General features: G+C 45.8%; 1 protein-coding gene across 1 annotated transcript in view; it reads right to left on the minus strand.

Moving 5' to 3' along the window:
* Positions 1 to 18158, minus strand: part of kif13a (kinesin family member 13A) — a gene marked incomplete at both ends in the record, with an annotated part of 98502 nt that overhangs the window by 71249 nt on the left and 9095 nt on the right. Inside the window, 2 exons of the mRNA XM_080541228.1 lie at positions 3140 to 3200; positions 5414 to 5426. Of these exons, the coding sequence (XP_080397354.1) occupies positions 3140 to 3200; positions 5414 to 5426 (74 nt within the window). The remainder of the gene's footprint in view (positions 1 to 3139; positions 3201 to 5413; positions 5427 to 18158) is intronic.

Raw genomic sequence — 18158 nt, forward strand, 5'->3', positions numbered from 1 at the left:
TAAACGACTTTACTTTACTTTAGCTGGCGTCAGACTCATTAGACACAGGTAGCTACTAGGGGTGGGCATCAATGATCGACGATCGATAATTGATCGATAAGGATCTTGGTCGATCACAAAATATTTTGCTCGATAATCATTAATAAATTGGATATTTTTTTATAATAATAATAATAATGGAAATTAGTTTGTCCACGTTATGTGTGAGAAATGAACTTTGCATTTGCCTTCGCATTGAATTTCGCAACGCAGTACGGCATGATGCAACAAGTTCCCGTACGTTAGTGTAACCTCCAGTAATTCCAGGTTCCCCTCAACAAAGAGGCACTGAGAGCGTCTTATAAAAAAGTTCAAGTTTATTACACAGTTGTAAAAAAAAGGTTAGTAGAGCAAGCTCGGAAAATGGCGAAGCGAGCGAAACGAAGCTTGGTGTGGGAGCATTTTGATCTGAAAGGCGACCTCGTTCATTACAAACACTGCGCAGTGACCTATAAATACAACACGACAACGACCCCGATGAAATACCACCTGCAAACCGTACACCCGACCCTGATTGCTCCTTCGCTACCTTCTCAGCCCTCCATCATGTCTCATCTTATATGCGGGAGGTGTGATGCACAACGAGAAGAGAAAATAACGATGGCCATCTGTAAATTAATTGAAACAGATATTCTGCCGCTCAGTTTTGTCGAGGGTAGAGGATTTCGTGCGCTGATGCAAATAGTCGAGCCAGCATATCCTGTTCCATCGCGACGTTCTATAACCAGGCGCCTAGAAATGCGCTACCAGGAGTCGAAGCAGTTGTTTAAGAGGATTGTTATCTGACTGTAGTGTCTAGTTTGAATGTGAATGAATGAATGTGTGCAATAGCAACACAAATAAAGTTTTTTCCCCAAGGAAAACATGCTTGTTATTTCTGCCCTAGTATTTTTATTTTTTTATTATTTTTTTTAAATGAAAAAAAAGCTTATCAATTAATCGATAATTGATTGTTAATTCTTGCGATTATCGAAAAAAAAAATGTTTGCGTTTGCCCAGCCCTAGTAGCTACTAGCCAACTCTCATGCATGTGACCACTGACTACTACTGTTGTCATCATGTGAGTGACACACCAGTTCGGGAGCGCAGATCGGAGCCTATTTTTTTTCATGTCCGATCTGCGATCCAGCATTCTGGACCAATATCACACAGATACCGATACCGTGGATCGGATCGGGACATCCCTAAAAAACACATAACTAAACATAATTAGATGATCACACAGTCCTCGCTTTTGAACACGTCTTAAAATGTAGGTTTGTCTACAAGCCATGCGTCACTAACCCAGTAGCCTATGGCAGACTATACAGCAGTGGAGGCTCCTCCATAGAGGTGGAGGAGGCCTGGCCTCCCCAATAATTTGAGAGAAGAGAGAGAGATTTTAAAAAGCAATAATTATATTTTTTATTTTTTATTTTTTATTTATTTAACAAAAAAAATATTTTAAATTGTTTTATATTAATATTATTTATTAATATTATTTCCGTTTTGTTCATAAATATTTTCCATGGCTAAAACCCAATATTGCAATTGTAAAGCACCTACAGGCCAGAATCCCTATCCGTTTCTATTGAAGGAGGCCAGGCCTCCTGTCGAAAAGTCCAGGCCTCCTGTTGGAAAGTGGTTTCTCATAGAAGTCAATGTAATGCAATTTTTTTCATGGCAATATGTGATTGGCCCATCACTGAAAATGGGTGGGAACAGGAGGCCTCTCCTCCGTCGTAGTACCTTTTTTCCGCCACACGCGTGTATGAGTGCTGTTCTGCAGGATAAATATTAGAAATGAGTCCAGGGCTGAATGATTGACATTTTGTCAGGCAAAATGGATGTGAGAGAGGTACATGCAACAGGTGCTTGTGGTGGTGGCATGGGTCCGAATCCAGTGGGAGAGGAGGATGGGTTGAGTTAAGTTTTTTTTAATTGTTGAAATCCTGCAAGTTGAAATCCAGCAAGTTGAGTTGAGTTGAGTTGAGTTAAGTTTTTTTTAATTGTTGAAATCCTGCAAGTTGAAATCCAGCAAGTTGGCTTGCTGATATAACTTTAATATTGGAACAAACCTGTGGAGTGGAGTCCTGGAGAGAGCATGCCGCCCCTCAGCTAAACCAGAGGTGAGTTGAACTAATCAGATGTCTCTACCAGTGTTACACCACTAGTTCTCAGTAGTAATAACACTCCATTGCATGTCTGTGTTTCTCAGCAGATGAAGCCAGCTGGAACCAGTACTGTCCTCACAACATTTAAACAAATAAATATTTATATTATATTGAATAAAACTACATTTGATAAAGAAACTGTTACGTATCTTTTTTATATGCTAAACGTGATTAAATTGATGATTACATGTTGAAGCTGTAGAAGAAGAAGAATGAAAAATGTAGGCTAAAAATTGTTTTTTAACCACATAATTATCAAATTCCTGCCTTTGACACATGTTCACTGGGCATTTATATTACATCCAAATGTCATTTCTCAACTTAATTATCAGGCAGGCTCATAGACTTACAGCAATGTCATTTCTTCAGGCAGGCTCATAGACTTACAGCAATGTCATTTCTTCAGGCAGGCTCATAGACTTACAGCAATGTCATTTCTTCAGGCAGGCACATAGGCTAAGCTCTGCACAATGAATTCCATCAATCAGAACTTTCTGATTGTAGCTTACACTCCAAATAGTATGCCTTTGGCCAGCACAAAGACAGATAAGAAGAACAGGGAACATTCCATTGCGAGTGAAGCGAGCAAGCGGAAAAAAATTGGCCTCCTCAATTCTGGAAGTCACCAGCCTCCACTGCTATACAGTGACTTCAATTCACAAATTAGAAATATTTAGTGATCCTAAAACTGTTGTCTGTTGTAGAGTAAGTTAACATGCAAAAAAACGGAAAGGGGGGGTCATTTGCGCGACTTGAGAATTGGCGACATGCAGACCTTTTCACCAGGCCGTGTCTCATATCAAATGCAAAGCTGCTTGTAAAATGGACTTTACTTCATGCAACAACAGGCCTTGAATCACTGGTAGTGTGTAGACCTGAACACTCCGTGGGAGTGTGTAGAGTAGACCTGAACCCTCAGGGGTAGTGTGTGTAGACCTGGGACTCACCAGCATACTTGGGGACGTTGGACTCGTCCATGGACCAGAAACAGTGGTCGAAGGCAAACACCTGCGGAGGAGACAGAGAGAGGATCAACCCTCTCTAAAGGCCTGTCCAAGCACGTCGCCTCAGCCCCCCCCACCCCGCCGTACGGGGGGAGAGTCTCACCACCGTGGGCAGACACACACAGTTACAATAATAAGTCATTGTGTCTGCTCTGTATCAAAGCACCCGGCGGTAAACAGCAAGTCGGAGCTTGTCTGTGTGTGAGACAGAGAGGAGTCCTGCCTGAGTTGTGCTCTGATGTACTGTCATGGTTGTTAGGACTGGGCCATGACCAGGGTTGCCAGATGGGCTGGTTTTTGGTGGATTTAGCGGTTTTTAGACTGTGGGTAGGCTGGAATTGTCAAGCCCATCTGGCAACCCTGGCCATGACTATCTCCACAGACCCTCGGCTAGGGCGAGCCTGTTTCGCAACGCTGGCTGGAGTTAAATGAATTCATAAATCAGGGTCACAGCTCCCCAGTAGAGATTCCAGCTCCCAGTGACCCCGGTCTCCAGGGCAACCAGAGCTGGAGTAGCTCCCTCAGCCCACAGCCCCACACAGGCCCGACAGCTTCACTCAGCACAGGCCCTCAGTGTGAGAGAGAGAGAGCCACCTGCATGTGCTCCCAGACACAAGTGGGTGGCATAGAAACCAAGGCTCTCTGGGATAGTATCGCAGTCTCTGCTAAGAAGCACTTTTTCAGAGGAGAGAGATTCAACAACATGTTCAAATATTTCAGGATATCTATGTTTGTTTTTTTCTTTTCTTCCAAAGTCAGAAATTATTTTTCACCGCTCGGCAATAAGACTATGGATGTTTCTGTATCTTGACGTCCCCCAAAAATGCGGAAGAAATGTGCCTCCCTGCCGTGCGCTCGTCCTACGGTGCGAGGCAAAGCACAGCGCTACACAAGCTGCTTCTTCTGAGCTGCCAAAACCCTCTTCTCCCTCTCTGAATGTCTGACCCAAAAATGATAGAACTCTGTTTGGAATCGTCATAAAGGACATGGGCCAGGGAACCCACCACCGGGACAGTCAGCAGTGTCAGGGCTGGGGGTCAGTGAATGGGTTTGAAAGCAAGACCTCCTCGAGTGACTGCAGACTGCAGACTGCAGACCTCCTCGAGTGACTGTGAGTGAGTGAGTGAGTGGGTGTTATTCAAAGGAACAAAAAAAACACCATCACTCTCAATTAGGGGAGGGGGGGGGGTTAGGAAACCAATAATTTACATCTAATATGAACTGTCTGTGGGTTTGACACCGGGATTTATGCTCGACAATAACCATCCGTTCGTCAAAAAAAGAACCTAACAATGTTGTTTATTTTTGTAGGATTTAAAGAAGAAAATGCCTTTCTCTCATTTCCCGACATGCCCACAGGTTGGAACGGACTGTGACCGCCGTTTGTCCCCCAGCAGAACAGACAAAGAGGAAACTTATTGGACGGCGTTCCCGGCTTAGCAGACGGTCATGTGGTGTTTCTGCTGGACGTCCGGGAGCTCAGAGGACATTAGGACTAGCTGAGGGTTCCATGGAACCTTGCTGCCCCTAAACTAAACTACTACCCCCCGCTGGGCAGCTAGTCAGCATGGGCCCCGGGCCACTGAACAATGCCGAGCCCTGAGTGTCTCTGAGCTAGTCACCGATGCGGTGGGTCGGTCAGTCGGTCGGTGGGGAGGAGAGGAGAGGAGAGGAGAGGAGAGAGGGGAGGGGAGGGGAGAGGGGGGGGGGGGGAGGGGGCGCTTCAACAATGCAGCTTTGAATGCACACACACACACACACACACACACACACACACACACACTGGCCCAGTGTCCGTGCTCATCCCTCTCTCATTGTGGAGCCTTTGTGAGTGTTCGCCAGATCTTAGAGCACTGACACATTCACACGGGACGTCTATCCGGCTCCCGCTGGCTGACCCATACACTAAAAAAAAACTCAATCACGCCCTTAGAAAACATACCGCGATGGTGGTGGTGCACTGCTTCTCAATGTCTCTAAACAGGACGTATACAGGATAAATATGCTTGCTAAGGCTACGTTGTGTCATTGCAATAGCTGTGGTGTTGCTAAGAAGGCCTGTGAACTAATCACAGAGCCACAGGTGGGATAGGCCTACTTTTACTGATGAACGGAGGACGCACTTCTGAGTGCGCTGACGTGATTACAACGTTGACGGTTTACCTTCCGAGATCTCAGTGTACCAGTGAGAGACACAGACACAGTAAAAGCACGTACCTTAGGCTGTTTCCTGGGAGAGGGTGAACACATGGGATGATTCAGAGGGAGATGGGAGAAAGAGGGAAACCCACGGGTCCATCAGCAACACCAGCGGGCAGAGAGGGAGAGAGAGAGAGAGGACACACAACGCGGTTAGCATTGAATCCAATTTGACAATCAGTTCATGTTCACTCTCAGGGCACAGTGCAGCTTTTCACAGTAGGAAACTTCCCCTCCATCTGTGTGTGTTTTAAAGATGTATAGGGAATAAAACACACACGTTCACCGATACGTTCGGTGTCGAAACGATGCGTCATTCCCTTTCTTAAGCGCTCAGCAAATTCACTCATCGTTCACTTCATAAAAACGACCAGTGTGGGTTTTCTTCATTCACTCTTCTCAGCCATTCATCAATTTCCTCTGAGGTATTTCCTGGTTGGAGGCTGCTGTGAATAGGCTCATCATAACTGGGCCGGTGGAGCGTGAGGAAGGGAAGAGATTTAGGATTCAATGTCCCAGCGACTCTGTAAGGTAAACAGGGCCTAATGCCTGTGGACTTAACCAGGGAGAGGCGGGCGAGGTTAGGGGCAGGCCGGACCCCAGGGTTTACCTCAGACCTCCGCACGGCGCTCCTGACCGACCGACATTCGGGACAATGGCGAACGAAAACAAAAAACAGGCCTGACTGAAGTATTTCTGTCTAGAATAACGCAAATACCCCGACGAGGTGAGAGTCCAAACCCTGACAACGAACAGTAGACCAGACCTAGGGTTTTACATGTGACGGACAAGCGAGGACGGTCATGTCGAGGTGACGACAAGCCGTTATGACGCTGTACACCACTGACAATAACAACACCACCAGAGCTGTAGTACTAGTAGCCATAGACGATGTTAACATTATCGCTGCCTCATCCCTCCTCTCAATAATTCTTTTTTGGTTTGTTTTGTTTAACAGTTTGCATTGGTTTTTCAAATGAGGTAACATCATTTTACCAGAGGCATAACAACATTTCTTCCCCCCAAATGGTGATAATACAGTCAGGGCCAAAAGTATTGGCACCCCTGCACTTCTGTCAGATAATACACCACTTCTCCCAGGAAATTGTTGCAATTAGACAAATGCTTTGGTATTCACATGTTCATTTCTTATCATTTTTTGTTTGCATTGGATTAACACAAAAAAGCTGAGGAAAAAAAAGCTGAATCTGATATCATACCCCAACCCTCCCCCTTGTCCGTTTTAGTCCAAATATTTCATCAAAATCAAGGGGGGGAAAAAAGAGAAAAGTGAGTTTCTCTGTGTGAGCGTCCCTGGGCAGTGTGCTCCTCTGCACGCGTTAGCCCCTCAGGCCCCCTCGCTTGGCACATATAGTATGGCCGCTCAGCAGCCCCCCCCTGGCAGCAGAGGCACGGAGGTGGGCATCACCTCCACAGAGTAACGCAGGCTAGCGCTGGTGGTGCGGCAATAAAGAAAAGGGCAGACCCCCCTCCCACCAACCAGGCAGGGCTTACGGCTGGGCCTATGCTAGGCTAATATACATAGAAGAACCAGGCAGGGCTTACGGCTGGGCCTATGCTAGGCTAATATGTAGGCGGCGCGTCACCACAATGGGCTGTATATCCTCCACTGCTCAAACGGGTGCCATTCTGGTCCGGCGGTGGTCAGATAACACTGAAGCGAAATGCAAAGTGCCAGCGCCACGAAAAAGGGAGGGAGAGAGAAACGGCAAATAACAAAAGGAGAAGTAATTGACACCAATTGCTGTCTTCTATGGACAGCTGTCCACATATTCCTGTCTATGTGTGGACTAAATAAGGACCATTATGTGTCCTCTTGCTCATTACAATGAAGGAGAGAGAGAGAGAGAGGGAGGAGGAGGAGTCCTGGTCTGGGTTCACACACAGTCTGAATCTGGGCCACTAATGACCGTGGTGGACGGCTCTTCATCAGACCTAACAAAGACAGTCCTGATCTGTCTCTCCCTCGCAACCAGGGGCCGGCGGGGCCAGGGAGAGACAGACAGACAGACAGACACCAGGAGACAGAGACATGGCACAGACAGACAGACACCAGGAGACAGAGACATGGCACAGACAGACAGACAGACAGAGACATGGCACAGACAGACAGACAGAGACATGGCACAGACAGACAGACACCAGGAGACAGAGACATGGCACAGACAGACAGACACCAGGAGACAGAGACAGGGCAGAGACAGACAGACAGGCAGACAGACAGACAGACAGACAGACAGGCAGACAGACAGACAGAGACATGGCACAGACAGACAGACAGACACCAGGAGAGAGAGACAGGGTACAGACAGACAGACAGACACCAGGAGACAGAGACATGGCAGAGACAGACAGACAGACAGGCAGACAGACACCAGGAGACAGAGACAGGGCAGAGACAGACAGACAGACAGACACCAGGAGACAGAGACATGGCACAGACAGACAGACACCAGGAGACAGAGACATGGCAGAGACAGACAGACAGACAGGCAGACAGACACCAGGAGACAGAGACATGGCACAGACAGACAGACACCAGGAGACAGAGACAGGGCAGAGACAGACAGACAGACAGACAGACACCAGGAGACAGAGACATGGCACAGACAGACACCAGGAGACAGAGACATGGCACAGACAGACACCAGGAGACAGAGACAGGGTACAGACAGACAGACAGACACCAGTAGACAGAGACATGGCACAGACAGACAGACAGAGATATGGCACAGACAGACAGACAGAGACATGGCACAGACAGACAGACAGACACCAGGAGACAGATACATGGCACAGACAGACAGACAGACAGACAGACAGACAGACACCAGGAGACGCTGAGAGCGCTGAGACGAAGAGAGAGAAAGAAAGAGAGAAAGAGGATGATCATAATTTCTGCAATTCACTGTCAGGTGAGGAACAGAGACACGCACAGACTGTTCCATGTAGAGACAGGGAGGAGAGAAGACAGGAAGAAACAGAGACACATACATCAGAGAGAGAGAGAGGGTTCTAATTTAAGAGATTCACTAACTGAATTGATCTGTACATGGGTTACATAATCCTTTCACAGGGATTATTCAAGAGGTGGAACAAAACATCCGAAACAAATCTCCTAAAACCCTCTGCTGTAGTGGACAAGGGTGGCACAGATGTGTTCCAAATCAAGGTCCACTGGCAAGCCGGATGTGCTTGAAAGTGTCTGTTCTTCCCCCCAAATGGTGATACAGTCAGGGCCAAAAGTATTGGCACCCCTGCACTTCTGTCAGATAATACACCACTTCTCCCAGGAAATTGTTGCAATTAGACAAATGCTTTGGTATTCACATGTTCATTTCTTTGCATTTTCTGTTTGCATTGGATTAACACAAAAAAGCAGAGAAAAAAAAGCAGAATCTGATATCAACTTAATATTTGGTAGCACACCCTTTGGAAAAAATAACTGAAATCAATCACTTCCTGTAACCATGAATGAGTTTCTTACACCTCTCTACTGGAATTTTGTACTACTCTTCTTTTGCCAACTGCTCCAGGGGCCTCATTTATAGAAAGTACTTATATCAAATTTTGATCTTACCCGTGTCGTACGTAGAAAACCACGTCAACGTAGTGATTTATACAATTTCAACGTGAGTCAATTTGACCGTGGAAACGATCGTAGCTCTACGTCGAGTATTGACCTTGCGTACGCACATTACCTACTGGTTATGCAGAGTTATTACAGGCATGTGAGCCGCACTGCCTACTGTAATTCATGCAAGTTGCTCGTAATAAAATTAACGATGTTGTTATCAGCCGAGAAAATGAGTTTAATCAAGATTTAAAAGGAACTGATGTTTATGATTGTATTTCAATCTTCCTTTATATCCCTCCGTAGCTGTCTATCTCCCCTTCAACATGCCTAGTGCGTTCCACAACGGACCTTGCCCGGCCACGCGCTAAATTATACTGGATTTTCTCCGGTGCCTGGGAGTTTGCAACGGGAGTGAGCAGCCATATAAGAATAAGACCACCTGATAAGAATAAGACCATTATATTATTACAGTATAAGCAGCACTCGAGTTGAGGGGGGAAATAAAAAACAGTGAAACAGAGTTGAGGGGGGGAATAAAAACAGTCAAAATCGTCCCCCTTCTAAAACGGCCATCCCCTCTTTCCATACTTTGTCATTTTATCAATGAACGTGGTATTACTGCTATTTCAAGGTGTGAGGGGGCACGCACACATGCAATTACATGTTTACCAAGTTACTGACACTGAAGTCACTGACGCTGAGGGGATGTTAAATTGTCCTCATATGATAAAATCCACCACCTCCCCTGATTTTCTTTTACAACTTAAGTACTGAGTATAAGCATGTGTCTGGTTAGTTGTCAACATTACAAATGCAACTTACCGAGAAGCCACCCTTCTCTGCCCTCTCCCGCTTCCAGACGAACGCCTACCCTATATTATAGCACTTGTCTTAATTCAGCCACTATAATGGAGCCGCTATCACAGGGCGTTAACACAAACCTCATTCACCTGCGTTCATTTTACCTGCGTTGGTATTTATAGAAGGAAGCACGTACGCAATTTCAAACCATCTCAGCCCGTTTAGGAAAATGTGCTTATGTGAAAGCAGGGCCGTTTGGGAGATATGCGAGGCCCTGTGCGAAGTCAGATTTGCGAGGCCTTTTATAATGATGTAGGCAACTATTATAACCGCGCGACACGCACGCACCGATATATTGCAAGAAATGCGCTCACATGCTGTGCTGATAGACAATAGAATATCTACTTATTTAGATAGTTTACAACCATGTTTGTTTCATTTCAAACCTTTTATACTCGTAAAGGATTAGGATTTAGGATAAAGCAGTCATCATACCCAACATTAAATACGCACAAGCCATTATTGACATGAATAGAGATGTTACTCACCACCATGTAGGCCTATCCTTTATGTTGAAAAGCTTACAGCAAAAGCAAAAAGACATGTCCCGTTTTTGAGAGTACACAAGCCACTTTCTTTCTATTTTTTCCCCATTTGGTAGTTTTCGGAGAAATAAAGTTTCACTAAAGTTTCTGTTCTCATTATTTTTAGGATAACTAAATCCAGGTTTCATCTTTGGGGGACCTCTTCTAATGATCACTTCTGTAACTGTAGAGTCCATATGTACCGGCCAATTTACCAGGATCATCATACATGACATATCTGACACCGTAGGCTCGTCTTGCGTTCCATCACTCTCAGCCCTGCTGCTGCTGCTCTGAGTAGCTCCATCTTCCGCCTCCGTATCCTCTACTTCGCCACTCCTGACCATCATCACCTGGGGCTGGGCAGCCCCACTGCTGCCGGTGTAGCTGTTGTCCTCCTCCACCTCCGAGACATCATCTTTGCCTCTCAGGGGGGGCTGTGCCGTGCTACTACTAGCATTGCTAGTAGTGTTGTTCCGATACCATTTTTTGATCCCGATACCGATACCGATACCTGACTGTGCAGTACTTGCCGATACCGAGTACCGATCCGATACCACGGCGTTTGAAAAAACAAAACAAAAAAACATGTTTTTTGAGCCGCATACTCAGCTTGATGTAAAATTATTGCTAACACTTAGTCTGGCACTGCTCAAAACCTTTGTAAAACAGGAAAAAATACCAACAGAGAGTGAATGCTATAGAACTTTTTTTTATTGTCTACCTGGTATGGTGACAAGAAAATCAACCCCTTATAAAACCTGAAATGTGGCTCTCACAGATGCCAATCAGTGCAATATCCATTTAAGATATAAAACAGTCGTAGTAGTAGTGCAACAGCAAGTTAACATTTACAAACAAAATAACTTTAAGATATAAAACAGTCGTAGTAGTAGTGCAACAGCAAGTAAACAATTACAAACAAAATAACTTTAAGATATAAAACAGTCGTAGTAGTAGTGCAACAGCAATAGTGTTGTTCCGATACCGATTATTTATTTATTTTTTACTTAAGTTTTACAAAAACTTTACGAGTTTTACAAAGGTTTTGAGCAGTGCCAGACTAAGTGTTAGCAATAATTTTACATCGAGGTTAGTATGCGGCTCAAAAAACATGTTTTTTTGCTTTGTTTTTTCAAACGCCGTGGTATCGGATCGGTACTCGGTATCGGCAAGTACTGCACGGTCAGGTATCGGGATCGGTATCGGGATCAAAAAATGGTATCGGAACAACACTAAACAGCAAGTGAACATTTACAAACAAAATAACTTTAAGATATAAAACAGTCGTAGTAGTAGTGCAACAGCAAGTAAACACTCAAACCTTACTTCTGATTAAGCAGCATCACTGGCAGATTAGCCTTGAGAAATACAAGCATCTCAGCGTTTTTGGCACTCAGCCTGTTCCTCTTATCATCTAAAATATGTCCTGCTATGCTGAAAAGTCGCACGCTATCTACACTTGTGCAAGGTGCACAGAGGAAGACCTAAAACTCTCGCGCTAATAGTTGTTGTTGCTATGGGCCTTAGCCTAGCTTTAGTGACTTCCTGCTTGCGGGGTCACATGACGTCGCTGAACACTACCTACACTACGTTCGTGAAGTCGCGCTGGAACTCTGACCAGCACTCGTGGAACGCCTCTCGTCCAATCAAAGCACTCGGTCCCTTTATGACGTCGAGCCCAGTGTGCGCTTCGGCGCTCTCGGAGCGAATCGACGAACGCAGCAAATGCCGTATGATATTCGTGGTATTGAAAGTCCTTGCGTGCGTTCCTCCGCGAGGAATTTCTTTTGAGCAGACATTACAAACTGCATATTTGTTGTCTCTTTCCGACACTGTGTAAATTTGGTATCGGGTGTTATTATTTGTTAGTACTCGCCGATACCGATACCAGCATTTTTGTGCGTATCGGTGGCCATGCCGATACTAGTATCGGTATCGGAACAACACTAATTGCTAGTGCTAGCAGTAACGTTAGCTTCTTCGGTGCTAACGGGAGCCTCACTTGTTTTTAGAAATGTTTCGAACGAACCTCTAAGCGAGGCCTCTAAGCGAGGCCCTGAAGCCTTTTATTTTTATTTATTTTTTCAGCACCCGATTAACATTTTCTTCCTCGGTCTCGTTCCCTCTGCATTTTGTCCGTTGCACTAAGCAGTCACTAGTATGCACAACAAGTGTCAACGCGCGCCCAAAATTCACGTTTGACGTAGGTGTCATAGGGGGAAATTACTTTTTTCTGTTGCTAAGAATCTCCCTGTCCTACAGGTATGCTAGATTTTAGATATATGATTGACTATGATTATCACATGTGTGAACATTTAGAAATGTATTAAAGGCAAAAATAATAATATGGTCCCTTGCCTGTCGCTTTGGAGGGCCTCGCCAGCCAGGGTACCCAAAAAAATAAAAAATAAAAATTTTATTTTTACCCTGCCTCACGCGAGGCCCTGTGCCACCGCCCCAGCTAGCCCCCCCTTAAAGCGGCCCTGTGTGAAAGTCAAAGATGACGTTCAAGTACCTTTTTATAAATGAGGCCGCATGTCTCTCACATTTGCTGGATTTTCCTTCCATTTTCCTGCTGGATGACCCATGACCTCTGACGGAGACCCAGCTTTCTGACACTGGGCCCTTCATTGCGCCCCAAAATTATTTGGTAGTCTTCAGATTTTATGATGCCATACACACAGTCAAGGCATCCGGTGCCAGAAGCAGCAAAGCAACCCCAAAACATCTGTGAACCTCCACCATGTGACTGTAGGGTCTGTATTCTTTTCTTTGAAGGCCTCATTTCATTTTCTGTAAACACTACAATGATGTGCTTTACCAAAAAACTCATCTGTCCACAGGACATTCTCCCAGAAGGACTTTGGCTTCCCCAGGTAAGTTTTGGCAAAGTCTGGCTTTTTTATGTCTCTGTGTCAGAAGTGGGGTCCTACCATAGTATCCCGTTTCATTCAGATGGTGACGGATAGTGAGAGCTGACACTGTTGTACCCTGTGTCTGCAGGTCAGCTTGAATTTGTTTGGAAGTTGATCGAGGTTTTTTATCCACCAATTGAACAATCCTTCGATGCTATTTCATCAATGTTTCTCTTCCGTCCACGTCCAGGTAGGTTAGCTGCAGTGCCATGGGCTATAAACAGGGGTGCACATAACTGGTGCGCATGCGTCGCCAAAATGCATGCTGCGCGGCAGATCAGCCGCATGAGGGCGCTTTTGCGCACCCAAAAAAAAAACAAAAAAAGTTGATCACAAAAAAAAATCCTCTACCATGGTTGAAATTGAGGACAGTGATAATTTACAGCAGTCAAGAGAGCAGTGATGATGACGATTAAGCTTGTAGTATAAATAAATGCTTAGGCTGTAACTTTTTGTTGAAAAGTTGATTTCAGTGTTTACAGAACAGAGCAGTGCTTAAAGAGATGTCAGTTGATTTCATTGTTTAAAGGAGTCTGACAGACTTTCATGCTTAAAGAGCAGTCATTTGATTTTGCATTTGTTTCTTTTGTTTTGCACACAATCATTTGTTCGTTCATCTTTATTTATGAATAAATGTCGTTTTGCTAATATAAGTTATCCATGTATCCCTTTTTCATCCATCCTGTGGGACGGGTCGTGACTCGCGAGCTCGGGGAGCACCAAGCAGCATCCCTAGGTGCTCCTCTGAGCACTGGCCCCAAAAAGTTATGTGCACCCCTGGCTATAAACCTTTTGATGACGTTGTGCACAGTGGACACAGGAACAGGATCTCTGGAGATGGACTTGTAGTTGAGATCGTCCATGTGCTTTTCACAACTTCAAATCCTCTTCTTTCTTTTCTCCATGCTCAGTGTGGTACACACAGACACACAACACAAAGGTTGAGAACTGAAACTTTTCTCCACTTTAAATGGTTGCAAGTGTGATTTCTATATTGCCAGCAGGTGAATTTAAATACAAATTAAAGGAACATTACATGCTTGAAATACAATAATTTCTTACATTTTTTAATTTGCCAATCATTTTGTCCAGTCCATTTTTGCAGTTCTGTGTGGAATGATATCAGATTTGCCTTTTTTTCTCAGCTTTTTTGTGGCGTTCCAATTTGTAATTGCAACAGTTTTCTGAGAGAAGTGGTGCATTATCTGACTGAAGTGCAGGGGTGCCAATATTTTTGGCCATGACTGTATATCAATAGAAATCCTTACTACCTAAACGTCTCGTGTACTGTAGCTAGGCACGTTCAAATTCAATATCATGAACCAATATTACAATATCTACCATCATGCCAGTAATATTGGCAATATAAAAACAGTTGATTTTAAGAACATAATGTCCAAGAAGAAGAAGCCACAGGCCTTTTTACACCTTCTGTCCCAGACCTGCCAGACAGCATTAGCCTCCCCCCCCCCCCCAGTGGCAAATGGCCATCATGACCTCCATGTGTGGGGGGGGAAGTCACATCAATCACATAAGTGAACAGGCTAACAGGCTCCACCTTGACTGTCCCTCCTGAGACATCTACTACCCCCTGTACTGTCCCTCCTGAGATATCTAATACCCCCTGTACTTTCCCTCCTGAGACATCTACTACTCCCCTGTACTGTCTCCCCAGTGTCATAATAAAATAAATATATTTCTTCTTCTAGCACGACGACTGCCAATGGCCCCAGGCCTGAGCATAGATAACTTTTTCCTGCGGTGGATAGATGATTCACTTACTTAGTCAAATGTATTTGTTGTAAGTCGCTTTGGATAAAGGCGTCTGCTAAATGCCCCCCAAAAATGTATGTTAACGTGCTTTCCAATGGAGACCATAATATGGAAAGCAACCATATTATGGTTGCTCTGGTCAGACTCAAAACACTCCTCTTTCATCTTTTTAGACTGACAGTCCGATTCAACTTTAAACTGTATCCACTGCCATAATTATGCATTTTATCAGACCCACAAGGTTTTTTTCCAGGAACTTTCTAGTTGTCTATATAGTCTATATGGAGGGTCTAGGTAGGTTCAGACACAGGTGTGTTCTAGTTCCATATGGATGTTCTAGGTAGGTTCAGAACTTCAGACACAGGTGGTAGACGGGGTGTTGGGGTGAGCTGGTGATCATGAGAGTAGACCTGTGTGATGTGACCAGGCAGGGATGATGGGGATGGTGATGATGATGATGATGATGATGATGAGGGTGAGGGTGAGGGTGATGGTGATGGTGATGGTGATGATGATGATGATGATGATGATGATGGTGATGATGGTGAGGGTGATGGTGATGATGATGATGATGGTGATGATGATGATGAGAGGCAGGTGAACAGGAGGATTAAGGCCAGTGGGTGATGATGCCACAGAGAGCTCTGCTCTGTCGCCCTGCAGAGGACGGCCCGGATTACAGCTCAGCCCGGAGGCTCACCCACCTGCCCTGGGAGAGGGAGGACACGTACGCACGTACGCTCACCCACCTGCCCTGGGAGAGGGAGGACACGTACGCACGTACGCACGCTCACCCACCTGCCCTGGGAGAGGGAGGACACGCACGCACGCACGCACGCTCACCCACCTGCCCTGGGAGAGGGAGGACGCACGCTCATCCACGCACGCATGTACGCACACCCACGCATGTACGCTCACCCACGCAAGTACGCACTCACACCCACGCATGTACGCACACACACCCACACATGTACGCACACCAACACATGTACGCACACCCACACATGTACACACACACACCCACACATGTACGCACACCCACACATGTACGCACACACACACATGTACGCACACACACCTACACATGTACGCACACCCACACATGTACGCACACCCACACATGTACGCACACACACACACCTGTACGCACACACACCCACACATGTACGCACTCACACCCACACATGTACGCACCTCACCCACGCACGCACCAATTTAACAGAGTTGACTATGAACAGCTGCTAAAAAATGGTCACATAAATTCTGGCCCAACCGACTACCAAATGCAATATAGGTCTAAAAGTCACAATCAGAGGCAAATTAAACTTCTAACGTAGCAAACCCACTCATGGCTCGCTCCTCCAGTGTTTCCTCTACATGCATTTCATCGTGGCGCGCCGCCACGATGGAATTTCCTCCGCCACCATTCAGATTTCTCAACCAAAAAAAAAAAAAAAGATTTAGGCCGCTTTTCAGACCTTCACAGCGCTAGACACACCCACAAGCGCTGAAACTGGACCAGTCCGTGTGTGTCGCGAGTATTGAACTTGAGGCTGCGTTCGTAAATTCGCTCTGAGAGCCCCGGAGCGCACACTGGGTTCAACGTCATAAAGGGACCAAGTCATTTGATTGGACAAGAGGCATTCCGTGAGTGCTGATCAGATTTCCAGAGCGTATTTACGAACGCGCCCTGGCTGTCACCCGAACACCGCGAGCTAGCGTAGTGTAGTGTAGTGTAGTATGGAGAGAGAGAGGAGAAGCCTCTCTATGTGTTACCTATGTCCAGTGTACTAGAACCACTCTAACAGGAGTGTTTGTCCGTGAATAACACCGGCTATGCCCGGGGTAGAAACACAAGACTATAAGGTCATATAGGTTATATATAGGTCATAAGGTTATATATGACTATATAAGGTCTACAGGTCTACACGGTCATTTTAACCCTCTACGACCACGGGAAGTCATGTTAAAAGTGAAGATACTTCTGTTAAACTAAGCTAAGCTAAACATCGCTAATCGCTAACTCCCTCCTGGGCTTAAAGTGACAAGTAATAACGTTGTGAAAAAAACCGTCAGATCAGTGTTTTTGTTTTTATTGACAACGGAATTACATGCTGGAAAAACATGCAGACACAGACAATAAGAGACACACGGGAGAAGTACAGGAAAACATTTTATTTTTTTGGGCCATCCTCGAGTTTTGGCTGAAATTACGTCGTTGTTTTGAGCGCGCGTGCGCGTTTCATGCGCGTGCACGCGGAAAAATCGCGGGCGCGCGCGGTCAGCACTACCCGCCACCATTGTAAAAATTCCTGGAGGAAACACTGTCCTCCTTTACTAAAGCATGCCGTAGGAGACTGTGTTCCTTTGTGTCCTGGTGTCAAATTCATCACTGCCATGTTGCTGCTCTGAGAGGCTCAAGCTGCCTCTAGCGTTTATGCTGTACAAATCTAATATGCAGAAGAACACATGGGTGTATCCCACCCCCTGTGTATCCCACCCCCTGTGTAGCTGACATGCTGACACCCTGACAAACACACACACACACACACACACACACACACACACACGCAAGCACACGTCGACACAACATACATCTGTTAGTGAAAGCAGGATGGGCAGAGAGGAGTAGCGTGGCACATCCAGGCCTGGCATAGGCCTTCTCCCCTCCCCATATTGACTAATTCCCATCCCAGTCTGTAACCGATTACCATCCAGAAATATGCACCCCGCCCCATTAACCTCCACACCACCACCCATCTGACCTCCACACCACCACCCATCTGACTCTTTCCCCCCTCGGTTTGGCTGTCAACACGGCTCTGATTCTACACAAGCAATTAGGATCCGAGACGTTTCAGAGCCAACCACAATATCCAGAGGTCTCTCTGTACGAGAGTTGGGTTCCACATGTTGCTGTTCTCCCTCAGACTTCAGGCTGATGTTTCAGAGGGTCTCTCAGAGTGTGTTGTCCAGAACACGGCTCTCTCCGCCCGCTCACACCAGAGGTCGTCGTGCGTAGTGCCGTGAAGACAACGCAGCGCAGGGAAACGGCGTTGCAATACTCCAGGGCAGGGTGGTACGCTCCT

Source organism: Nansenia antarctica (genome assembly GCF_963989245.1).
Source record: "Nansenia antarctica genome assembly, chromosome: 10".
Taxonomy (NCBI): domain Eukaryota; kingdom Metazoa; phylum Chordata; class Actinopteri; order Argentiniformes; family Microstomatidae; genus Nansenia; species Nansenia antarctica.